Here is a 25443-nt window from a genome sequence, read left to right on the forward strand (position 1 = left end):
AATTACAAGGGTTTTTTTTTCCACCCCTTTCATAATGAAAGAAAAAAACGAGATTGTGAGGATCACCTTAACCAGGGCTTTGTTCCCCTTCAGAACTCTCCCCTGACCACCCCACCACCCACACATCTGTGACTTGTTTTGGATCTCACTAGGAAAGGCCTGTGGTTCTCAGGCTGACTCTGTTGCCCTCCCAGCCTAGCATCTTCTTACTGCCACCCAGCTGTCCAGGTGTCTTCTCAGCCCCTCCTCCATATCACTGATTCCTTTTTCCTGCAGTGTCAATTCTGTGCTCTCAGGCTTCCAAAGTGGCCTCTAGTTCCATGGTCGAATCTAATTATTGTCTTGTGATTGTTCCACTCCCCTTCCTCACTCCCTTCCAGGTTCTGTCTTCCTCTCTGAGAGCTGCCACGGCTGTGGCATGAGGATGAAGTACTGTTCCTGCTCCCTGCAGGGGGCCAGGGTGTCCCTGCTCCATGAACTTTCTTTACCTCATAGCAGGAGGTCTCAGCTGCTGGCATAGTCTCTCTGTTTCTGGCTGCTTATTTTATGCTCTGTTTTCATTGTCAGTTTAGAGGGAACCCAGGGAAGCTTGGGCTGGGGCCAATGCTGTTTTGTCAGAGAAATCAGGGCTACCCTCTAGTGGAGACCCTGCGTGGGCATCCCTCCATGTCCTCGTCCAGATTTTAGAGCCGAGTCACCCTCTTTGCCCTGCTGGACATGCTGGTGCCCCAGGGGACAGAGACACCTTCCCAGGATCCTTTCTCTTTTAGCCATGACCAGGAGAACAGTCAATGTTGAGGACAGAGAGCACAGAGACACCACAGCCAAGGACCCTCAGCAGTGCACCTGCCCCACCTCACATGGGCCCTGGCTCTTGGGGAACAGGTTTCCATTTCCCTGTTAGGGAGGGAGAGAGCCACATTTTCTTCAAAGTGTTGCAGGACTTTGGAGAATGCATAATGGCTAATTGATATGGTACAAATAACTATTTAATTGCTCTCTAATTACATGACAATTAGGATTCATATCGCAGCCGGGTCCTTAGGCATCTATTATGAGCCTCAAGGAGCACAGTGACGCGGCTGCAACCATTACTGACGCCACGATTTGCAGAGCAGGCAACACCGTCGATTACAATGCATAATTACCCGTGTAATTATTCTCTTATACCAGAGTAATTACATGGTGGCATTATTTGTGTATTACAATTGTTCATACACCTAGTCACAGTCTCCTTTCACAAACTGGGACCCAGCCCAGGAGGTGCCGATCAATGTTTTTCAATAACATAAAAGTCATCTGATAAAGAGACTGGCTCATGGGCTGCCTGGAGTTGGATGCTACATGGAGATCCAGAGAAGGCTGCAGGTGGGGAGTTGTGAATATACACCTCACCTCATGGTCCTGACAGCAGAGAAGAACCAGCTCATGTCGCTGGGACGGTGAGAAACCATCACAGAGACACTCAGAGCTGTTCCCACTCCAGTGGACTCTTTGCTGCTCTTCCAGGCCAGTGGCCTCAGCCCAGGGCCTCACCTCCTCTGTGTTGGCCTGGGTCAAGGCCCCTTGGTATGCCACAGCCCTTGACTGCCCTCTGGCTCAGCATGCACGGCCGATGTGGCATAAGGATCACCTATTTTCTTGCCTGTCCTCCCCATTGGACTTTGCATTTCTCAATGGTAGGATCCCTAGCTGGTGCTTATTTTACAGTAGCACAAAGGAGCAGACACCAAGGAGGAACAGGGGCTCAGGAAATGTCTGCTGAACCAAACTGGAAGAAGAGGCCCCATGGAACTCAGGCCTGAGAATTACATTGATAAAAGCAATCCTTTGATTTGCAGTGAGATGGGGAGGAGGACGCGCTGAGAGACCCAGACTGACAATATCAAACTGATTTTCCCTTAAGAATTTCAATCACATTGTAAAATATAACTCCAGTATATTTTGCCATGACAAATGGCAAGCAATCACTGGGCGAGGCAGAACTTCTAGGAACAAGTGGGCTTCCCTGGACAAATCCAGAGCAGGAAAGACCAGGCTGCGTCTCAGCAGTCACTGTACCCCTTTATGCAGTAAACCAAGCGCAGCTTTGAAATGAGACGAGCTGAACAAAAAGATCCCCACAGGAAAGCCAAGCTCAGCTGGTTCACAGCCCCCTGGGAGGGAAGCAAAGGCTAAGACAGCGGCCGAGCAGGTGCGACCGATGGACAAAGGGGCTCAGAGATTAGGACATTTTGGTTTTCCCCAAGTGGTAATGAACATGAGCACTGAGCACACACTCCCCACTTTGTTTGGTAAAACGACTCCATTTTCCTCATGCAGAATAACCTCCTCCCTACGGCGGATTGTCCTGTTGGAACAGTCCATCAAGTCTCCTGCCCTCATAAGCGACAAGTTCACGATCTATCAGAGACACAGGGTGGGCAGTCATTGGGTTCTTTGTAACAGCAGCTGTGTGGCTACTAAGATTCCTGCAGCCTCTGTGCCCCCTGCCCGCTGCCAGCCAGGTTCCCCAGACACCTCCCTGTTCCCAATTCTATCTGACATCTTTCCAAGAAAACCCCTTTCTGCGGTTGTGAGCCTGTGTTTGTTTCTGCTGGTTGCCACCAAAGCCACCTGGTTGCCCATATACAAAGCAGCTGTCCCAGAGCGCCTAAGAGTCCCAGGAAGCTCCATTTCCTTTTGCAGAAGCAGAAACTAAGGCCCTGGGAAGTGTCATCCTCTGCAGATGGCCCCAACTGGAGAGGGCGGGGACAGGTCCAGAACTCAGTATCCCAGTTCCTTGGTGGGCACCCTCATCTTTGCCTGGGAGACAAGCTTCCGGATAGCACAGTCTCAGGGCGGTTCACAGCCAGGGAGGCAACTGTAGTTGACCGTCAAACATTTGTAGCCTTAGTTGCTTGAAATACACACACACACACACACATGCACACACACACACGCATGCACGTGAAATGAGAACACGCCAGCTCCCAGAAGGTGTGAAGAGGAGCTGGTCTTTCCTGTTGCCACCATTCCTCCCTGGCCCTGCTCTGTTTGTCTGCTACTGGATTCATATTTTAGCTACACTGAATCCATTCCAGTCTTTAGCAGCAAATACGAGGGCTCATCTCCCTCTGCCCCAGCCCACCCCACTGTCTAGAGCCAGCTTTCACGGGCTCTCTGGCACCAGGGCAGCTGATGTATTTCACTGTCATGTGGTTGCCCTCGGTGTGTCCTGGGGGCGAAGAGGGATAAGACCTGGTGCTGGTCCCCAAGGGGTTCAGACTCATTCAGGAGACAATAAGGAGGAACTCTGTATGTGTGTGGTGGGCTCTGGGCAAGCAGAAGGAAACAAGAATTAACTGAGCACCTACTGTGTGCTTGCACCAGTGCTGAGTTCTTCATAAGCATTATCGAATTTCTCCCTTTCTGTGCAGAAAGCATCCATGTCCCAATTGGATGAGGTACAGACCTTTCTCCCACAGATGGCACAGGCAAATGAAAAGCTAAGAAAAGAAATGGCAGCTGCACCACCAGGTCGTTTCAATACTGAAAACACTGGTGGGACTCATGGCAAAGTTATACAAATGAATGTGGCTTTGTTTGAGATGAATCAGTCAGATTCCAAAGAAGCGGACGGCTCAGAAGAGAGTTCACAAGACAGTTCAGAGAACAGTTCAGAATCAGAGATGAAGATGACAGCATCCCATCTGAAGTCACCATAGATAACATTAAGCTTCCCAGTCCTGAAGGTGGAAACAGCAAGATTGAAGTTTTGGACAGTTCAGCAAGTGTAAAAAAAAGAAATAGTCAAATAAGTTATCTGAAAAGAAAAAAAAAAAAAGAACACAGAGTCTTGGAGAAGCCCAGTGACCTGTCAAAGATGGCCCCACGGCCAGCAGGTGAGGGGAAGGAGGCCAGCGCTTAGGTGACCGGTGTCTGGTGAATTACCAGTCCCCGTAGTCTGGCTGGGGCTCAGGGCCTTCTGGCTTGGGGAATCCACTCCGTGCCTCAGTCCCCCACCCCATGCCCCACCACATCAGTGCAAGGCCAACATCTAGAATGCTGTCCAGGCTGGGTCATCTCCGTGGGAAGGCAGGTAGGCTGAAAAGGCAGGCTGGGAGTTCCTTCCAAGCTTCAATCGATAGACTTGCTGCTGAGTTGAAAGATGCAGGAAGAAGCAGTTTGAGATTTTTTTTTTTTTTTTAAGTCCTAAAATAAGGAGCGCTTTCTTAAGAAAAGCAGTAGAGACAGAAGAAAGGCACCAAGAGCAGCATCGATTGCTGGGCTCCCCTGTGCATGCTGGTGGGTGCAGGGACACGAGCTACTCTCATCCCCCCTCCCACCTTTGCTGGGGGCACTCTCCTGCCCTCCGCCAGGCTTGGAGAACCCTCCTCCCCGACTCCTGCCAAGGCCATGTGGGTGGGTGGGTGGACCCGGCCCCTATGGAGAACACGTGACCCAGGCCCAGCCAATCAGCATCAGCTCCCCAGGCTATGCGGATGCCTCTGGAATGGGGCATCTTGGCTCGGAAAGTGGCCTGCTGGGTGTTAAAGGCCAGCGCTTGTCAGCCGGCAGAAACCAAGATTTTAGGCTATCGCCTTCCTCAGTGTCTCAAGTTAGATGTGGCTGCTCTTTGCTTTTCTGGTGAAAAATGGCAGCAGAAAAGCATCGGACCCTCTCCTCCCCTGGGTAACTGTGGATGCTGACCAGCCCACTGAGCGTGACTGTTCCTGCTGCTGTGCCCTCTTTGCTTGGACACATGGCCCTTGCCTCACACCCACCATGCCAGGGTGAGGTACACTGTCACATGACTGTGAGCCACTCCCTGGCACAAGATGCCCAGGGTTCAAAGCCCAGCTCCCGTCTGTGCCACTGAAGGAGCCACTTTCCTGTGCTGGGCCTCCCTTTGTTTGTCTGTAGGTGGGGATGATGATGCTCGTATGTCACCAACGCCCTGGGGGAAGCACTCCACAGACCGCCTGGCTTCAGCTTCCGGCAGCCACTTAGCGCATGGCAGCTCTCATTAGTGAGCTCCATGATGACTTCAGCTCCGTGATGAGGAAGGAACCCCCCATGCACCAGAGTGGACAGCAGACCTCGGGCCTAGTCAGAGCGTCCAAGGAATGGGAATCGCTGCCCACGAGGCCAAGGATTAGCCTGGCAGAGACTCCTCACCTGTAAAATCAAAGGTGACTTCCCAATGTATTCCAGATAAATGGTCGTGGGAGCATTCCTTTCTGCTGGTGACAGGGATCACTTTGGAAAGCAAGGTGGCAAAATGTGTCGGAACCCACAAAGGCTCTCCTCTTTCGACACAGCAATTCTAACCAAGGAATGTATCTGAAGGAATGTTCTCCTCCTCATTTTTAGAAAAGATAATTACTATTCTTGGCACAAAGAAGTGTGATCCTGCATTGCTTATGATGAAAGAAATCAGGAAGAAAGCTCACTGCCCAAAGCAGAATCCACAGATGTTGGCCTGCAGCGAACGTCTCAGACATGTGGGCTATGGCACATTGAGATTCCGTTTCATTAACAACTGCTTTTTAATTGTTTGTTCGTGCATACGTTTGTTTGTTCAAACTAATGTCTCAGGCAGAGTGCCAGGTACTGGTGGATAGAAAGGCAAAAGAGACAGAGCTCCTGCCCTGGGGGTGCATCCTGTGGGGTGAGGAAGACAGCTGTGGCAGCAGACAGACGCATGCAGGCCTCTTTGGAAACTGTCTGTGTGTGTGGGAAAGAGCAGTGAGATTCCGTGGTTGGGGTCCTGAGCTGATCTGGGGTAGGCGGAGGTGGGTAGGAGGTGGGATCTGAACCAAGAGCTGCAGGGTAAACAGGAAGTGAACAGAATGAATGGGGTGGGGAAGGGGGTGCCGGATGTGTCCCAGAGTGGGAGGAGCATGGGCCCAGGCCCTCGTCTGGAAAGGACATGCCTCTGACGGCTGGTTGGTCAGCGGCCACAGGCCTGCAGGCCTGGAGACGAGCTTGCAGAGGTGAGCAGGGCCAGCTCAGGCAGCCTGGATTTTGCAGTAACTGATGTCAGAAGGCCGGCAAAAGGCATGGAGTGTGTGGTCGGGGATGGCAGTGGCCCAGGCAGAGCTGGGCTCTGGAAGTGGAGGGAAGTGGGCTAAGGAGGACCAGGGTGACCATGGGGAGGCCGCAGGAGTCAGCTTGGTGAGAGGAGATGGCAGCAAAGGGAGTGTGGGCTAGGGGCCGGGAGGAAATGCAGAGAGGCCAGGTGTGAAGGCTCATGGGCACCCAGGATGGATGGGATTTGGAGGGCGGGGCTGAAGCCCATGCCTGGTCCTGTGCCCCCATGTGGATGTGGCACCGTCCAAGTGACAAAGGCCCGGAGAAGCTCAGCTGTAACAGCCTGGGAATGAGTGGACTTGCAGTACCGGGTGGCATTTCTCAGCACCAGAAAGCAGGGGCTGGTACCAAAAATAGGCAGCAGCAGCAGGAACCACCCTTGTCCTAACCAGGGCTCCCCTGGACCCGGGGATTCCCCATTGCAGAAATGACTGGAATCTAAGCTGTTTTTACCAGGCAATGGTCCTTCAGGCTTTCTAAGAGCACCTACTGCATAAGGGATAAGAAAGTGATTTGTCGCTCTTTTCTAATACATGTTTTTGCAGGGAAGAAAGATGAGATTCAGGCTATAGCAAACAGGCTATTAGAGGGAGCTCCCTTAAACCCCACTTGTTGATGGGGAGACTGCGTGGTCACGGTATTGGAAAATGGAATAAGGGTTACATATGCTCTTGTGGGAAGCCCATGGCAGCGTCCCCACCAGGACACAAGGGCCCACCATCACCAGCTGCACAGGGCAGAGTGGATGGCCTCTGACCTGTGATGACCTTTGGGGCCAGGTGTACCATCACCGGGCACACATGGGTCCCCTCAGCCGCTCTCAGGAACAAGAGAATGAACGTGTCACCTCCTCTGCCATTTGAAAAACAGCACCATTTATTATTTACTGTGGGCCGAGACAGCTGGAGATTCCTCCCTGTGATGGAGCCCACATGCAATACTGAGGCAAAGATGGCAGAGAGGTGGGGGGTGGCGCAGAGGAGAAGAGGAGGGAGCACCCCTGACAGCCGCCTCTGGGTCAGCTGAGCTTTGCCGCTGAGCGAGCCCTGCCGGCCGGGGAAGGGGAGAAAAGGCAGGACCCAGAGGGAGTCCTTGCTGAGGTGAGCCTTGGCTCTGCTGGGTGACCCAGGCTTGGTTCCTGGATGCTTCTGAGCCAAGGCTGGAATGTGACCTCCCATCTCCCATGACAGAGGCAAGGTGCTCTGGACAAAGGAGGCTGTGGTGGATGAATATTGTATTCCTCCCAAGTTCACAGGCTGAACCCCTAATTGGAGGCAGGACCTTTGGGAGGAGTTAGGTCATGAGGGTGGAGCCCTCGCGATGGGGTTAGCATCCTTGTAAGAAGAGGCTAGAGTGCTGCCTCGCCCTCCTTCTGCCATGTGAGGATAATGAGAAGGCGGCGGCCTGAAAACTGGGAAGAGAGCCCTTACCAGAACTTGACCTTGCTGGAACCCTGATCCTGGACTTTCGACCCCTAGAACTATGAGAAATAAGTGTCTATTGTTTAAATCACTCAGTTTGGAGTGTTTCATTACAGCAGTCTGAGCTAACAGAGGCAGAGGGTACACTCTGGTTTTCCCTGAAGACAGAGGCGGCAAAAGGCTTACTTTATGGATCACAGAAAGGCAGGCAGGTGCCCACAAACACCAGGCTCTCCGGGTCCTGTGGGGTGAGATTAGCGTCTGCTGATGCAGTGGGGTGGGTCTGGGTTTGGGTCCCAGAGAGTTGGGTGTCTGAATCCCACTCATCACCCAGCCCCTTGCTGGCTTGGGATCCTGGGTGGGTCCCTGAGCCTCCGTGAGCCTCTGTTTCCTTGTCTTTAACATGGTGGCCACAGCCACTGTCCTGGGGAATGCTGCTTATGCCCGTGGGCGGGTCCCTGTCACTCTTAGTTCCCCACCACTCCCTCCAGCCCTGATGGATGACACAGTTGAGCCATCGAGCTCAGCACCCAGCGCATGGTAGATCTCCATCAGGTGGGTCCCTGGAGCACTTCCGGAAGAGGTCTGGAGCCCCCCGACCTGTGTGTGTGCACCCCTGAGCCGGGGGCCTTTGCACTTTCTATTTTATTTTTTGGCTCTGGTGTTTTAGTTCAGCTCTGCATGCTCTTCAGAAGAGGGAGGAACTCGAGTCCCTTCCTCTCTCTGTTTTATCAGTTCCAGGGACAGGAGACCCAGGAGACTTATTTTCTGAGCAGCTTGATGTTTTTTTTCTTTTTCCTCCTCTCCTACGATAACCTATCGACTTTAAGAGGGAATAATTCTCCATGCATTAGGCTGAAGTTCCCAGGGCTCACTCTATTTCTGAGACAAAGCCCTATACAGCAATAAGCCCAATTGAGCCATTTTTCTCCTGGACAGGAGAGGATGCCTGGCTATCAAGGGAAGTGGAGAACATCGCTGATTGGAAAGGATGGCCCATTTAGCCTCAGCTGTTTCCTAGCCCTCCTCAGGGCTCCACACTCAGGCTTCTGTTCCCACCAGGCAGGGGCTCCTGCCCCTCATAGAAATAGCCCTCGAAGGACCCAGCCACACCCTGAATGTTCAACCATGGGGGAGGCCTGGGGATGGCAGGGGACTTCCAGGAGCCCGGCTTTGTTCTCAGAGAGCTGTGGGTGCTCAGAGCCTGCTTGGGCCCTGAACTAGCTCACTCGTAGCTAGGGTGTTCAGTGCCCCAGTTCCCTCTGTCTCCTCTTTTGTGCTGAGCTGACCAGAGAATTCAGGGTGGAACCAGGAGAGAGACCAGGGAGCCTGTCCCAGGCTGGAGGAAGCCTCGCCTGAGACCTCACCCCTGGAATCTGCAGTGGTGGGGGGCACATGCAGCTCTTCTTACTGCCGGCCTTGACCATACCCCCACCTGGCTGCCCTGAGCCTGCTGGATGTCGCCTCTGGATGCCCAGGCTGGTGAACTCTGCCTGTCCCATCCTGGACTCTCCATGCTTACACTAAGGTCTGCCACCTCTCCAGGGCTCCCATCTCAGGGATGGATGGATGGATGGATAGGTGGATGGATGGCTGGCTGGCTGGGTGGATGGGTGGATGGATGACTGGATGGATGGGTGTGTTGGTGGGTGGATGGATGGATGGGTGGGTGGATGGGTGGGTGGATGGGTGGATGGATTGCTGGCTGGCTGGCTGGGTGGAGGGATGGATGGTGGGTGGAGAGATGGGCGGGTAGGTGGAGGGATGGGTGGGTAGGCAGATGGATGAATGGACGAATTGGTGGATTGATGAATAAATGAATCAACAGATGAATGAAGGGATGAATTGACGGGTGACCCTCCCTACCTCTCAGTCTCCCTCACCCCATTTGTCTCCCAACTGCAGCAAGTGGACTTTCTTAAAAGATAGGCATCTATGGCCATACCACCCTGAATGCGCCTGATCTCGTCTGATATCGGAAGCTAAGCAGGGTCAGGCCTGGTTGGTACTTGGATGGGAGACCGCCTGGGAATACCGGGTGCTGTAGGCTTTAAAAAAAAAATTAAAAAAAAAAAAAAAAAGATAGACAAACAAACCAACTGGCACATCTGACCTCATCACCCCCCACATGGAAGCCTCCAGGGCTCTGTGCCATCCTGTGTCCTTCAGCCTGGTTTCCAAGGCCCCCTAAAACCTGGGCTGTCCACTGCCATGCACTGGCCAGCCCAGCCCTCCTTGTCCATGTAGGCCACTCCCCCATCAAGAGAGCCATCTCCTCCCTCCTGCGAATGGCCTGGCCCTGTGGGTCACTGGGCCAGTGAGGGTCTGATGAGGCATGACATCTCCTGCCTTTGTCCCTCCTCAGAGGGAAGAGGAACCGTGGGTGGAGCGTGGGATGCAGTGCTGTGCTCACAGGTGGGAACCTGAATCCCCGCCCACCCATCCTGAACAAATTACTCAGCTCCTGTGAGCCTTGGTCTCCCCAACTGCAAAACTGGGCAAACACAATGCTGATCATTGTTCTGAGGATCACGTGAGCAACTCCATCCCCATCAGCATCCGGGGCTGCGGAGACAACGTGTCACACACTGGTGCCTTCAAACAGCGGAAATGTGTCCTCTCACAATTTTGGAGACTGTGAGCTCTAAATGAAGGTGTCACCAGTGCCTCCCGATGCTCTGGGAGAGAGTCCACTCCAGGCTTTCCTTTTAGCTTTTGGTGTTTCGGGCTCCTGTCCTGCAGCTGCCTCACTCCCCTTTGCCTCTGTCATCCTGACCCTCTCCTCTTCCCAGTGTGTCTTCACCACCTACCCTCTGTCTCGTTTGTCTCTGAGTCTCTTCTCCTTTTCTTATAAAAATACCAGTCATGTTGGAAACGACCCTCATCTGACCTTGATGACAGCTGCAAAGACCCTATTCCCAAAGAAGGACGCATTGGCAGGGATGGGAGTTAGGACATGGACACAGCTTTTTGAGGGCCACAGTTCAACCCAAATCACCGCGTGCGGCCGCAGGAACAGAGTTGTCACAGTAATTGATAACCACTAGTGATTTAAGATAGGGCAGGCAGGGCAGGGACCCCCTCGCCCATGAGGGGTGAGGAGGAGGGGCTGCCAATGGGCTCCCAGGGGTTCCGAGCCATGGAAGAAGCCTGAGGTCCTATGTCCATGGGACCTGGGCTAATCTGCGCTGCCTCTGAGCACCACCATGCACAACTCAGGCCCAGGAGAAGAAAGAAAACCCTGGGTGGGCCAAGAGGTCAGCAGGTGGCAGGAATGAGAGGCAGGGCCAGGGAGGGGCGGGGCCTCACAGTAGGAGGGGGTGAGGCCTCCAAAACAGAAAGGGTGGGCCCTTCACAGCAGGGAGGGGGCGGGGCTCCACAACAGGGAGTGGGCAGGGCCTCTGCATCCCAGAACAGTCTGTAGGGCTGAAGGCAGGGGTTCTGAGTGGAGGGAAGAAAGTGACAGAGAGAGTGAGAGAAAAAGAGAGGGCAGACAAGGAGGGAGAGATTGCCCTTAGAGCCCAGTGTGGTAGAGAAGCAAGCCGGCCACCCTACACGTGGGCTGGAGAGAGACCCACAGACAAAGAGCTGAACGAAGTGCTGGGCTGTGCGTTCTCGCAGGCACTCAAAGAGTTCACGGGAGGCGGACGTGGGCACGGCCTCAACAGGAGCCTGGGACTCGGCTCGGTCCCATGAAGCTGGGGCCTGGAGAGCAGGCAGCACCACCACGCCATGTTCCTGCTGAGGACTCTGAGGTCCAGAGAACTTGGGAACCTCTGTTAGCTGATCCGCAGCTCCAGGCAGGGCCCCCTGCCTAAAGCACAGGCTTTTGGTGTCTGTACAGAGCTGCCGCAAGGCTTTGGGGGGCAGTGACAGGGCAGCACTGCGGGAGCCTTTAGGCCTGGGGCACGTCCTGACTTGGCTGCCCACCGGCCGTGGGGCCTGGGGGAAGCACCTTGGCCTCTCTGGGCCTCTCTCCCTTTCACCTGTGCAATGGCCCATGAGCATCCTTACCCAGCAGGGCTGCTGTAGGGATTAGAGGCCGAGGCTGAGCTTTCATAAAAGGCCTTCGGGACAGAGGCTGTTCTTTATCATGACCACACCACCTCTGCCAAGCGGGGGTTTTGCTTTCTGCAACACTTTGAGCTGCTTAAAGACAAAATTTTCACTTGATTCATTGCTCAATCCTCAGTGCTTGGCACGTGGCAGTTCCCAGCAAAGACACGGGCAAGTGAGCCGAATGAGGGCAGGGATGAACTCACGGGGATTCTTGTCCTAACCCTGTGCTTCTCACATCCGGGGTCAAGGGTGCAGGTGTTGGGTGGGTGGGCCAGGGTGTCCCAGGACTTAGCCTTCTCCCAGATCACCAGCTTCACATAAAGCATTTTTGGTGAAAATGTGTGTGTGATTTTAATATTTAAACCAACACTGATCTATAATGAAGTAAGATGCAAATTCAAATAAATTTTTCATAGAAAACATGACGCTTGGCAGAAATTCCATGCCTGGGCCAGCTCCTCTGGGCCGCGCCTTTGCACTTCCTGTGCCACAGGGTTCCTGGGGCCAAAGCTGATGTGAGCACTGCCCGGGATGTCTGGGGATCATCAGGGACCCCAGGGTCTCAGGTCAGGCCAGGACAATAGCAGGAGCGTGGAGGCCAGGGAGTGCTGATTCCACTGCAGGACGGCAGAAATACACGGGAGTGCGTTTTGTAAGACAGGCTGCAAAGTGGTCTCCAAGAAGCTGTGAGGTGCTGCTCGGCCTGTAATTGTTGCTCAATGGACCTCTTGATAGTATTCACATCTCTGCAAAACCTATCCATTATCCAATAACGGAGAGGCGGACTCAGCGAGGCCTACGCTCCTGCAACTGCCCCTGTAAACAAAGGGGTCTTTTCCTGATCAGAGTCACCAGGGTCAATCCTCTGTTGGCTGAAGGCTGACTCTGCCCCCTCTCCTTTTTTTGAGACAGTGTCTCGCTTTGTGGCCCAAGCTGGAGTGCAGTGGAAGGATCAGAGATCACTGCAGCCTTAAGCTCTCGGGCTCAGTCCATCTTCCCACCTCAGCCTCCTGAGGAGCTGGGACCGTACGTGCCAGGCCTGGCTACTTTTTATTTTTATTTTTTTATGTTGGCCAGGCTGGTCTCAAACTCTTAGGCTCAAGCAGTGCTCCAGCCTCAGCCTTCCAGCATGCTGGGATCACAGGTGTGAGACACTGCCACCCTCTTCTCATTCTGTCTACAAACTTGCAGCAGGGAGGTTCAGTTTCTCAGGCCCCACTAGACCCTCAGAGGTTCTGGAAGGTTAGAGGAGTCGGTCCAGTTCACCTTTGCTCCCCTGTGCTCGGCAAGGGACCCAGTGCACAGTAGGAACTTAATCGTATCTGTTCTCTATAAGACTTGACAAAGGGAAGGGCTCTGTCTCTAGCACCATGCACACAGCCCAGCGCCTAGTAGGGCCTCAGCCCCATATCTGCTGAATGGGTGGGTGTGGGTGTTGGGAGGGGCTCAGCGACCCCGTTCAAGCTGTCCTCTCACCGTGGAGATGGCCAGGGCACAGAGTGGATGGAGCCGAGTCAAGATCTGCCCATGGCCATGTCCTTTCCCGGCTGCTTCTCTTCCCAGAGGATCGCCCTGGGAGGAGACCAGGACAGGCTGGGATAGTGGAGCAAGAAGGGGGATTGCAGAGCCTTCAGTTCAGCCCCCTCCTCTAAGGGATGGGGAAACTGAGGCCCAGAGAGGGAATGGGCTCTGCCCAGAGCTACACGGCTCAGCAGCCCTCAGACCGCGCCCCGTAAGCAGTAAGGAGCCGCCGGTCTCTTGCCTCCAGCAGAGGGGGCCGGGCTGCGCTCGCACAGACACAGGGAGCCCCACCAGCTCGCTAGAACTTAGCCACAGGGGTACCTGGGGAGCCTGGAGCATAGCGAGGGGTGCTCTAGGGTCTGGCAGACCTGGGTTCAAGCCCTCGTGCAAGGCTAAGAACCACATGTCAGTGATTGCTTTTGTGCGGTCTGCTGGCCGGGTGACCTTGGACGATGCCCCAAGCTTCCCTCAGCCTCCATTTTCTGCCCTGGGTAACAGAAGTGAATGAACGGTGCCCCTGAGGCAGGCCCTGCCCCCACCCACACATCTGAGTATGGGGACATCTGATTCTGGCCGAAAGCCTGATACCCCAAAAATGATCCCCAAGGAGGTAGCTGAAGGCATCAAGAAACTACGAGTAGACACATTTCATGTGATGATCAAGGCCATTTCTGCTTCATATTCCATTAAAATCTCTTTCCCAGCCCGTCACGTCCATCTCTCCTGAGTTCTGCTTGAGTGCCAGGGGCTGTGCCCGGCTGAGGAGCAGGGAGGAATCACACCTGGCTGCTGTCCCACGGTCTTCATGGGTTTCTCTTGTTCCCCAGGACCAGCCTGCCAGGGTCTGAACGCCAGCCCTGCACACCCTGAGTCTCCTCTCCTGCCTTGAGCAGCTTCTCTGGGTTGCCCCACTCCTCACTTGACATGTAAAGTCAAATTCGTTTTATGTGGAATGGTAACTGGGGTTTTTCTGCCTCCAAATGAATTTAAAACCAAATCAGCCTGAGTTCCCACTTGCTGAAGCCCATCATCCAACCGTGTGCCAGGCTTGATTCTGGGTACCGTGGATGCATTAACCCAGGTGATCCTTTTCAACCATCACGACCACGCTTTACACACAAGGAACTGAGGCTCAGGCAGAGGAGGGGCTTTCCTACAGTCGTACCAATAGAGAAGGAGCAGCGGAGCCTCCGCCCAGAGCCTGTGCCCTCTGCTGCCCTCGGCCTCTCAGCCCACGTGCCCTCTGGCCCAGCCCCACTCAGCACGGGGCCCGTCCACACCTCTGCAGACAGGAGCCGATGTTTCATCCTCCAGAGGCAGAAGCGCGGCTGCCGGGAGCGTCACGGGGAAATCCATGCCGCCCTGTTGGTTAGATAACAAATCACTGCCCTGCTTCCCATCACTGACTATTCATTCGTTCCCTAAACACAGAGGTGTGGGCCAGGCCATGCCAACCATGAGCAGCCTGAGCTGGGTCCCAGGGAACCAGGTAGGTGCAGGTCAGCAGGGCCAGGGCAATGCCCCTGTGCCCAGCACAGCCGCCTGACGAGGCCTCTGCTCCACAGCCAGACCTGTTCCTCCAACAGACACAGCTCACCAGGGCCACACGTGTGAGGCTTGGTCACCGTGCAGCCAGTTGCCAACCTACACTCTCAGATGGCTCTCCAGGAGGGCCTCCGTGTTTCCCCCTAAGGAGAACGGGGTGGGGTAACCTGTGGGGCCTCCCTTGGGTCAGGCCCTGATCCGAGCCCTTGACAAGGAACACTGCATTAATTCCATCAGCCTTACAGTGCAGACATGGCTACTACCCCCATTTCACCAATGAGGACGCTGGGACAAGGCCGGTTAACACTCGCTCAAGGGAACAGGGCCAGATTCAGACCCATGCACAGGACCCTATGCCCCAGCCAGAGAAGCCAGGCGCTCAGCCTCAGAGCAGCCTCTCATCCCAATCCCTGCTGCTTCCCGGTGCCCTGCGTCCACCGCACGCTCAGCCCCACACCGCTACTGCTCCTCCTGCCTCCGAGACAGCAGTGTCTGCAGCGTTAGGAGTTTTGGAAGCAACAAATTCAGGTTCAACGAGGCCCTTGGAGGGCCTCCTGGTGCCTCCAACCTGGGGGATCATGGCCTAGCAGAGACAGGGTCAGTTCTGTGCTGTGGTGAGGAGGTGGGACAGAGGTGAGCACAGGCCCAAACCGGGGCATCCAGAGGCCCAACCCTGCCTGCACCTGTGACTACTCCTGCTACCTGGGGTCTGACAGGAATCAGGTCAGTGTGTCAGCAGAAGGGGGAGGGCCCACAGGAGGCCAGTTCCAACTGGGTGGCCATGGGGTGGGCAGGACCCCCGGTCTCCTTCTTCCCAGCCCCAGCCCTGCAGCCCCTCCTCAAAACAGTGGCTGTGTTAGCCTCCCGCGGCTGCTGCAGCAAATCACGACACACTCTGTGGCTGGAAGCAACAGAAATTCCTTCCACCCTGGCCATGGTGGGCACAAAGCTAAAGGCAAGCTGTTGGCAGGGCTGGTTACTCCAGACGCTCTGGTGCAAGTCCATTTCCTCGGCTTTTCCAACTTCTTTCTGGAGGTGCTTGCCTTCCTTGGCTTGCGGCCCCATCCTGGCCCCGCCTCAGCCTCGGCTCCGTCTCCCAGCTCTCCCTGCAGCCCTGGCCCTCCTGCCACCCTCCACACGGACTCTGTCATGACACTGAGCTGAGCCCACCCAGACAACCCAGGAGAAACTTCCCATCACCACATCCTCCCCTTATTCCCATTTGCAAAGTCACTATTGCCATAGAACCTGACATTCGCAGGTTCCAGGGGTCGGGACCAGGACATCTTTGGGGCTTCTCTTCAGCTGACAGTAAAAGGCGATTTGGAGTGAGGCTCTGCCAGGCGCTCACCTGTCAAGCCCACCCTCGATCACTGCCGCCTTTACAAGTGAGACGCCTGCAGCTCCCTGATGGCGGGGACCTGGCAGAGCTGGACTGAGGACAGGGACTCCCCGGTGCAGACACCGTCCTCTACACCACCCTGCAAATCCAGTGTCTGCACCCAGGTCAACCCGACGCGGCTACTGGGTGCTTAGCAGCACACACTGCTGTTTGTGACACTCATTGACTCATTCATTCATCCCATTCCTTTAAAATCAGCTGAGCCTCTGTGCTGGGCGCGAGGCTACCGTCAGAAACAATCCTGTGCTCACAGTGATATTTCTAGGCTAAATGTCCAAACTGTCCTGGCTCTGAAATCCAGCCTGCGCCCAGGGATTCCAGTTACGTGTCTCAGAGCTTATCTGCTTTTGAAACTGCAGACACCTCCCCAAAGCTGCCTGCAGAGGAAGTTCTGCTGAGCGCCCCACATCGGAGTCCCAGCCTTTGGCCTGCACAGAAGGCTCAGTGCAGCCTAGCAGCCCCTCTGCTGGCCCCTGTGCATTCTGTGTATCATCTCCTGGGCCCTCCCAACCACCCTCTTTCCAGGGCAGGAGACTGAGGCTCAGCGGAGGCCACGGCCATGTCCCAGCTTGCTCCGTGCAGAGGCAGCTCTGTCTGACCTCGCGCTGTCTGGGCCAGCCTCCATGTGACACCTTCCCTGACCTCAGGGCCTCAGTCTCTCTTGGTTCCGTTCCCGCCACTGTTGCCCTGCCCTTCACATTTCCAAACACAGATGTGGCCTGTGGGGCTGATCCTGGAGAGACCGTCACATCCCAGGCACCTGTGGACTCTCCTAGCTGGTGACCAGACGGACAGGAGCAGAGTGTCCCCTGCATGGAGAGGAGAAGGGCAGCGGCGGGAAGGCCACCAGGACCGGGTTGGTTGGATGGACAGGAACGTGAGGCTGCGCCAGGAGGTGGAGGGCGTGGCCTCCTCCAATGCTGGCTGGAATCTGGGATCCTACAGGGCCCTCAACTCGGTCAGCGCCAGCCCTCAGCCACTTGCCTTTGTCTGGAATTTGAATCACAACAACCCCAGGAAGAAGGGGTGACAGCCGACTGGTAGGCAGTGTCTGCTCCTGCTCCCACAGGGCTCGGGTCTTCTGGCAGGCGCAGGCCTCACTGCTGCCGAGCCTGGACAGTGCCTTCCACCCTCAGCTTTGGGCTCGGTGAAGCCGTGTTCAAATCCAGGCCCCCCGCCCCACCAGCTGTGAGAATGGGCAAATCTCACCTCTCTCATCCAATTTTCTGCCCTGGAAAGTGCAGAATAATGCCCCGTCTTTGAGCCATTGAGGAATGGAGAGAGATCGGGCGTGTGAGTCCCCAGGGCTGGGGCTGGGAAGAAGCAGGGGCTAGCTCAGGTCAACCTGCCCCTCTTCCCTACGTGCCGAGATGTGGCCTTCCAGCAGGTGCCTCTGTGGTCCCCAAGGCCGGGTCTCCCTCACCTCCCCGCCACAGCCCTCCCCGCTTTGCATTCCAAGCCTGTCCACCTGGAAGCTCCTACAGCAGAAATCAAGAAGAGAAAACAAACAAACAAACAAAACACAGCAAAGCAACCTGCCTTAGGAAGAGAAATGGCATTCCATAAAGAAATGCGGGAGACCACCAAGGCAGCCCCATGGAGGCTGCACGCACTCAGTCTGCTTCATGGACTGCTGCTGCTAGGCCTGTGGGCTCAGCAGAGGCTGCCAAGCTCCAGTGCGCCCAGTGCCTCCGAGCCCCTGTGAACCTGCACCAGTGCAACCAGTCAGACACTCCAGCATTCTTGGAATATCACCGTGCCGCACAGCACTCCGGCACCCCGGGAGTATCACGGTCCCGCACAACAATCCAGCACCATTAGAGTATCACCATCCCTACAACACGCAAGCACCCCGGGAGTATCACTGTCCCCCATGACACTCCCGCACCCCTGAAGTATCACTGTCCCCCACGACACTCTGGCACCCCTGGAGTATCACTGTCCCCCATGACACTCCCGCACCCCTGAAGTATCACTGTCCCCCATGACACTCCCACATCCCTGGAGTATCACTGTCCCCCATGACACTCCCACATCCCTGGAGTATCACTGTCCCCCATGACACTCCCGCACCCCTGAAGTATCACTGTCCCCCATGACACTCCCACATCCCTGGAGTATCACAGTCCCACACAATAATCCAGCACCACTGGAGTATCACCGTCCCCACGACACTCCGGCACCCCTGGAGTATCACCATCCCCACGACACTCTGGCACCCCTGGAGTATCACTGTCCCCCACGACATGCCAGCACCCCTGGAGTATCACTGTCCCCCATGACACACGAGCACCCCTGGAGTATAACCGTCCCCACAACACTCCCACACCCCTGGAGTATCACCGTCCCCCATAACACGTCAGCACCCCTGGAGTATCACCATCCCCATGACACGCCAGCACCCCTGGAGTATCACTGTCATCCCTGGAGTATCACCATCTGCACGACACTCCGGCACCCCTGGAGTATCACCGTTCCGCACGACACTCCGGCACCCCTGGAGTATCACTGTCCCCATGACACTCTGGCACCCCTGGAGTATCAGCATCCCCTACGACACTCCGGCACCCCTGGAGTATCACCATCCCCCAGGACAGTCCAGCACCCCTGGAGTATCACCGTCCCCCAGGACAGTCCGGCACCACTGGAGTATCACCATCCCATATGACTCCCTTTCTGGGACGTTCTGTTGATTCACAGATGTTCTCACAGACTCCAAGCTGCTCAAATCTCTCCTTCAAAGTCACCATTAGAGCCGAGCACAGGGGCCTGTGTGCCACTTGGTGCCGAGCACCACTCAGGGGCTCTGGGTGCCTGATTCTAGAGCTCATGATTCTCTGTGCAAGTTGTGGGTGACATCCCATTTGAAGAAACTGAGGCACAGAGAGGTGAGCTGGGATGTGAACACTGGTCTGTCCAGGTCCCTTTGTGCGATCGTGAACTGTTTGCTGAATGGAGTCAGGTTCGCAGGACAGCTTTGCCCTGGTGCCTCTGCTGACCTTGCTCTGGCTCGGGGGGTGGGCCAGAACACAGACACACATTTGCAGAAGGGGTCTCCTCACGGAACACACAGTGGGTAGCCTTGGAAACACCCCTCTCTCCTACAGCCAGCCAGAGAGCAAAATCAAGAAGTTCCTCCAGACCCAGAAAACAGCAGAGATCTCAGATGAAAGTCACAGCCCAATCAAAACCAGATCAACAACTAATTTCCGAAGAACAGGCCTGCTCAGCGCTGCCTTCCGAGGGCTCTCAACCCAAGACAGCTGTGTCTCTCTCTGCTTCCAGGCCCTCAACTCCTGCCTGCTGTGCCCTGAGGGGGGCGCCCCCCCCCGGGGGGGGGGGGGGGGGGGGGGGGAGACAAATGTGCCCCAGGTATGCAGATGGTGCCTTCCTCCAAAGCCTGGCCTCTGGTTTAAAGCACAGAACGGTGTCAGATGGCAGTGGGAGGAGTGGCAGAGAGAGCTGGGAGGGAAGCATCTCACTCCGGCCGGCCCACAGCGGGAGCCTGCAGGCAGGGCAGCAGCTTCCTTGCTTTGCAGAGTGAGTGGCGCAAGGCCAGAGCCAGAGCTTCAGCCAGCGCGGCGGCCGCCCCGGCAGCACCTACCTTCCGTTTATTGGTCGGGCAGATGTAGAAGTTGTCAATGACAGTGGTGACGCCAGGCTGCAGGGTGAGCTTGGTGTAGGACGTCCCGAAATCTGACGACCTGGGGGAACAAGGGGACAGCTGTCAGTCATGTTCCCTCCGGGTCCAGCCCCTGTCCTGTGCCCGTGCAGGCAGAGTGCCCCAGACACCCTGAGTGCAGTCCTGGGCACTCTGCCTGGGGGCAGTGCATCACCACAAGGCAGGAGAGGAGACTGGGCTTTCTCAGGGACACTGAGGACGCCCGCAGGTGTGGAGCTCAGCTCCAGAGCTAGGATTCAAAGTCAGGTCCTTCTGACTCCAAATCCCAGCCAGCCACTCCTCCCCGATGCCACCTATGTGCCGGGCACCTCTAGGTCACCATATGCATCTCACAGATGACCAGAGGCGCCTCCGAGGGGTTAGTTCCCTGCCTGGAATCACACAGCTAATAAGTGGCCCACTCAGGACTTGACGCTGGCCCGTCTGATTTCAGGCTGATGGTCTGTGTGCAGGCAGGACACTCACCAGCTGTGCTGAGGCGTCCCTGTGCCCGCCTGCTTGCCTCTTTCCCTCTCTGGACTCTGAGCTCCTCCAGGGAGCCCCATCTTCCACCCTGGCCACCACCTGCAGCACAGGATGGTAGGGGACCACAGGCAGGTGCCGGAGCTCGGGTGGCTGCTGGAAATCAGACCCCTAGCACTGTGCCCGCCCGGGAGCAGCATCTGCTGGGTTCGTGCTGGGAGATGGGGCTGTTCGCTCAGTACCGCCTGGGGCAAGGCCCTGCTGGCCACATGAGAATCTGGGGTTACACTGAGCTTTAAAGCACCTTGGCTCCCCGGCAAGAAGAGGGAGAGAAGCCACAAAGGCAACCTCATATCTGCTGTTTGGAAGCTGTCCGTGCATCAGGACATGAAATTAATTCTCCATTGAAGATTAAGGTCCCAGAGAGAGACCCTAAAACCAACACCTCTTATCATCACCTGTTAAAATACGCTGGGATTGCAGAATACACCTGAGTGTGCCGGAGAGGGTCACAGAAGGGCTTGGGGAGGCATTTCCCATCTCACCCCTGCTCTATCAATGCAGAGTCCAGACACGGACCCAAGGCGGGGAGAACAGAGACAGAATACGTGGCTGTGGGGCTCCTGCCATGGGCACTGTGCCTCGAGGGGCTTCCCCGTGTCTGATCACTGCTGAGACACACTGGGGGAAGCTGAGTTCAGGGACTGGGGGCAACTCCCCAGCTCGGGCGAGGAGGGTTTGGGCAGGAACCAGGAGCTTCCGTGTTTCTGCGTCAGACCCCAGCACCTGGCTCCAAGTCCGGCCTGCACTGACTTGCTGTGTGGCCTGACTGTGAGGTCAATGTTCTCAGACTCACCCAGTTTGTCCCGTGGGGGCCGAGGGGACAGGCCTGGAGCTGCTTTAGTATAAACACCCCGCCCCATGGGGAGCTGTCTAATGCCCTCCTAGAACACATCCTTGGTGGTTTCTACATGGAGGTAATTCCTTCCTAAATCTTCAAGTGAAACTGACGCTCCAGGAAAATGACCTGTTTATCATCTCTGGGCATGGTGGCCATGTGGCCACAGGTCCCCAGAATTTGTGTCCCTCACAGGCCTCGGGGTCACAAGGTTCCTCCTAGGCCAGGACAAAGAGCAGACCCCCAACCCCCAGCCCACCAATTCCCAGGGGCCAGCTCTTCCCCAGGATAGCAGGGGCCTGAGGACCCGTCTGGCCTCTGTCTGCCCCTGGCCTCCCCAGGGAGGACTGGGCTGGAGCGAACAAAGAAGCCCAGTGGAGGTGTAATTAGGGCGCACTTACTCTCAAACCTCAGAGAATTGATTTTCTTTGGGAAGGACGCAGAGAGAGGCCCATTAGCAGAGGATCGATCTGATCCAGAGACCCAGAAAATTCCAGGGCCCTTGCAGAAACAAATGACTGTGTTTACAAGCTTGATGCAGGGGAAGCCTCCCCTTCCTTCCCCAGCCCACTGAGCCATCTCCAAGACCTGTCCATTGATTCTGCCTCCCAAATACCTCTCAATCCTCCCTTCCCTTCACTCCCGGCACTGCTCGCCTGAGCCCAGGCTCCAGCCGGCATCAGTCCTGCTCCCCCACCTGGGACAGAGGAGCCTGCTCACACCTGCAAGCTGCAGAGCTCCTGCCAGGCGTGGCCTGCAGCAGGGAGCCCGTGAGCAAGGGCCCTGCTCTAGGAGCGTCTCTTCTAGGAGGGGAGATGGGGTGAGGCAGATGGACGATAAAGCAGCAAAAATATGGCAGCATCAAATGTGATGAGGGTGGGAAGGACAATCCACAGTGTGGGGCTGCGGGTGGGGAGGGAGGGGCGGGGGCCGCTGGGTTGTGGAGTGGTAGAAAGGCCCTTCTGACAAGGTGATGTCTGCACAAAGCCCAGAAGGAAGGAGAGAGGTTGTGCCTGGCTGGGGAAAGGCATTTGGATGGGGTTGAGAAGTGTTCTCCAAATTCCTGTGCACCCAGAACCTGTGAGTACCGCCTAATTTGGAAACAGAATCTCTGCAGATACAATCAGTTATGATGAGGCTATGCTGGATGAGGTGGGCCCTGAGTCCTGTATGACTGGTGTCATAAGAATTTGGAAATTGGGGGACACACACACACACACACACACACACACACACACGGCCGCACAAAGACAAAGGCAGAGAGTGGGGTGACTCGGCTGCAGGCCAAAGGCACGAAGGATCCCGGCAGCCACTGGACACTGGGAGAGAGGCAGGGAGCACAGGCAGGGAGCACAGGCTTCCTCAGAGCCTCCAAAAAACCACTCTCAGACTTCTGACCCCGAAAGAGAGATCACCACGGTGGTACTTTGTGACGGCAGCTGCGTTCCAGGTACAAGGGCCCCGAGGACAGGGAAGACAGGTCCATTTACAGCACACTCCTGGCTGGGCACAGTGGCTCATGCCTGTCATCTTAGCAGTTCGGGAGGCTGAGGCGGGCAGATCACTTGAGGTCAGGAGTTCAAGACCAGCCTGGCCAACATGGTGAAACCATGTATTTTCTCTACTAAAAATACAAAAATTAGCTGGGCATAGTGGCAGGTGTCTGTAATCCCAGCTACTCAGGAGGCTGAGGCATGAGAATCACTTGAACCTGGGAGGTGGAGGTTGCAGTGAGCCAAGATCGCACCACTCCAGCCTGGGTGACAGAGCAAGATTCCATCTCAAAAAAATAAATAAATAAATACCAGCTGCAGGAGCCTAGGAAGCCCCTTGCCCTGCAGACAATGCAAACCCAGTTTCTCAGATATCTATGACTCCCAAGTCCAGCTCCTGCTAGATACTAGGGACATAGGTTGGTCCATTCACCCATTCATTCCCTCTATATTTAACTTTTTATGATTTAAGGCCCACACTACGAGCCTAGGAATCCAAATTCATCCCCTCATTCATATTCCTTCATATGACGTGTGCATATGGAGTACCTGCTCCGTGTCCCATCACTACACAGAGGGTGGAATCCATGGGCAGCACGGATACTGTCTCCTGCTCTCATGGTGGGGGGGGGTGACAGGCTGGCTGCTATTGGGGGGAGAGAGAGATGAGAGAGAGAAAGAGAGAGAGAGACAGAGAGAGCACAAGCAATCAGACACTGCAGCAGAGAGCAGCAATGGCAACAGGCATGTCCCCCTGGGGGACACCAGGGGGAACATGAAACCGAGGGCGTCCGGGCGCCATCCTCGGCCCCCCAGCCTGCCCCAGGTCTAATCCATCACCGACCAGATAACTTTTACATCTAAAGCTTTTAAATTCCATCCCTGCATCTTCCTGCCCGCCTTAGTCTGGGTCCCTTCCTCTCCCGTCCATGCACAAGGAGCTCCTGGCAGGAAGGCCCCAGGCTGAGAGGCGGGGTGCTAACACTGGTGGGCTGACTTCACAGCAGGGGGCAGGGAGGGGGCTGTGAGGTATCTGTGGCTGCTGGAACAAAGGCCCATAGACTCAGCAGCTTAAAACCAGCCACATTCATTATCTACAGTTCTGTAGGGCAGGAGTCTGCAGGGGGTCTTATGAAAGTGTGGGCACTGCCTGGAAGCTCCAGGGGATGACCCACGCCCTGCCTCTCCCGCCTGCTAGTGACCTCCTGCAGTCCGAGGCCCAAGGCCCCTTCCCCCACTGCGGAGTCTGTCACTCCACTCTGCTTCCCATCGCAGCGCCAACTGCCACGGTCCCATGTCCCTCTGGCTCCCTCCTTGTGATTACAAAGACCCACAAGGATAATCCAGGATAATCCCAAGATCCTTAATATAATCCATCTGCAAGGTCCACTCTGCCATGTAAGGTAGCACAGTCACAGCTCCCCGGGATTCGGACACAGACGTCTGTGGGAGGCGTTGATCTGCCGAACACCAGTGTGCATTTGAGCCGGGTCCAAAGTGTGTGTGGGAGCCGGTTCAGAAGCAGTGTCCCCACATGGGCTTTGAGAGATAACAGGGCGGCCAGAGGTAGGTGCAGCGGGTGGTTCCCAGGGCCACAGAGAGGGCTGGACCTGTGCTGTTGTGCAGCACCACAGACCCGCAGGACCTTCCAGCACTAGAAATGTGAATTCATTCAAATCGAGATGCCCTCGGACTGCAAAATATACACTGAGTTCAAAGACTTAGCATTAAAAAGAATGTAAAATATTTCTTTATAATGTGGATATTGATTACATGTTGACATAATCTTTTGGCTATATTGAGTTAATTAAAATCTGTGATTAAAATTAATTTTACCTGTTCTTTATTTTAACCCATAGGCTTTATTTCTTAAAGCACTTTTAGGTTCACAGCAAATGGAGTAGAAATGAGAGTTCCCATACAATTCTGCCCTGTTGAGACAGAATGCTTGTTCTTAGGTACTACAAGGAAAAAATAACATTCAGACAATAAGTTTTCTCAGCAAGGCAATTTTACCTTCTGCAGAAGGGGTGCTTCTATTAGCTGTCTTGCCACAAGAGTGCAATGAACAAAGGAAAGGCAGGTGTATTTATTCTCTACGCACTGGGTCCTTACTGCTGTGTCTGATCTCTGTTGGTTGGAGCCAGACTTCACAATCTAAACTGAACTAGACTGACTAACAACTTAAAACTTTTCTAAATAGGTAAAGGCAATGTAGAACAAAGGAAAAGAGGAAGTCCAAATAAGGCTGCAAGCTGGGACACGCCTGTGAGCACATCCAGCACAAATATCTTGGTTAAAGTACAAGGACACAGAATGTACTATGTGCCTGTGAGCATGACCGGCAGCTACATAACCAAGATACTTGTTCTAAGTCCTTTTGTAAGCAACTTCCTCTTTCTTGTTTGTTACCTATTTAGAAAAGTTTTAAGTTGTTAGCCAATCAAGTTTTACTTTAGATTGTGAAGGCTAGCTCCAACTCACAGAGCTCAGACACAGCAGTAAAGACTCAATGCATAAAGAATAAATATGCTTGCCTTTCCTTTGTTCACTGTACGCTCCTGGCAAGACAGCTGACAAGGAGTACCCTTTCTGCAGAAAGTAAAATTGCCTTGCTGAAAAAACTTTTTGTCTGAATGCTACTTTTCCTTACAGTACCTAAAAACAAGCATTCTGTCTCTAACAAGTCCCAACCCATACAGCAACCCCACCTGTACACCACCCCCACCATCAGTGCCCCCAACTGAGAGACTCACTTGTTACAATCAGTGAGGCCACCCTGACATATCATTACCACAAGAGTGCAGAGTTCATGTCAGGGCCAGCCCTGGGGGTTGTGTACTCTGCAAGTCTGGGCACATGTAGAATGACAGGCATCCCCCACT

At 55.0% G+C, this 25443-nt stretch overlaps 1 protein-coding gene and 1 pseudogene across 7 annotated transcripts in view; one reads left to right on the plus strand and one right to left on the minus strand.

The window, feature by feature from the left end:
- The window catches only part of SORCS2 (sortilin related VPS10 domain containing receptor 2), a 587909-nt gene that overhangs the window by 209634 nt on the left and 352832 nt on the right, over positions 1-25443 (minus strand). For all 7 annotated transcript variants that reach the window (XM_032254109.1, XM_032254110.1, XM_032254108.1 and 4 more), the window contains exon 3: positions 19628-19727. In XM_032254109.1, the coding sequence (XP_032110000.1) occupies positions 19628-19727 (100 nt within the window). The remainder of the gene's footprint in view (positions 1-19627; positions 19728-25443) is intronic.
- Positions 9428-9546, plus strand: LOC116534081 (annotated as a pseudogene).

This window comes from Sapajus apella, unplaced genomic scaffold (assembly GCF_009761245.1).
Source record: "Sapajus apella isolate SASKATOON/1434 unplaced genomic scaffold, GSC_monkey_1.0 scaffold85, whole genome shotgun sequence".
Lineage (NCBI taxonomy): Eukaryota > Metazoa > Chordata > Mammalia > Primates > Cebidae > Sapajus > Sapajus apella.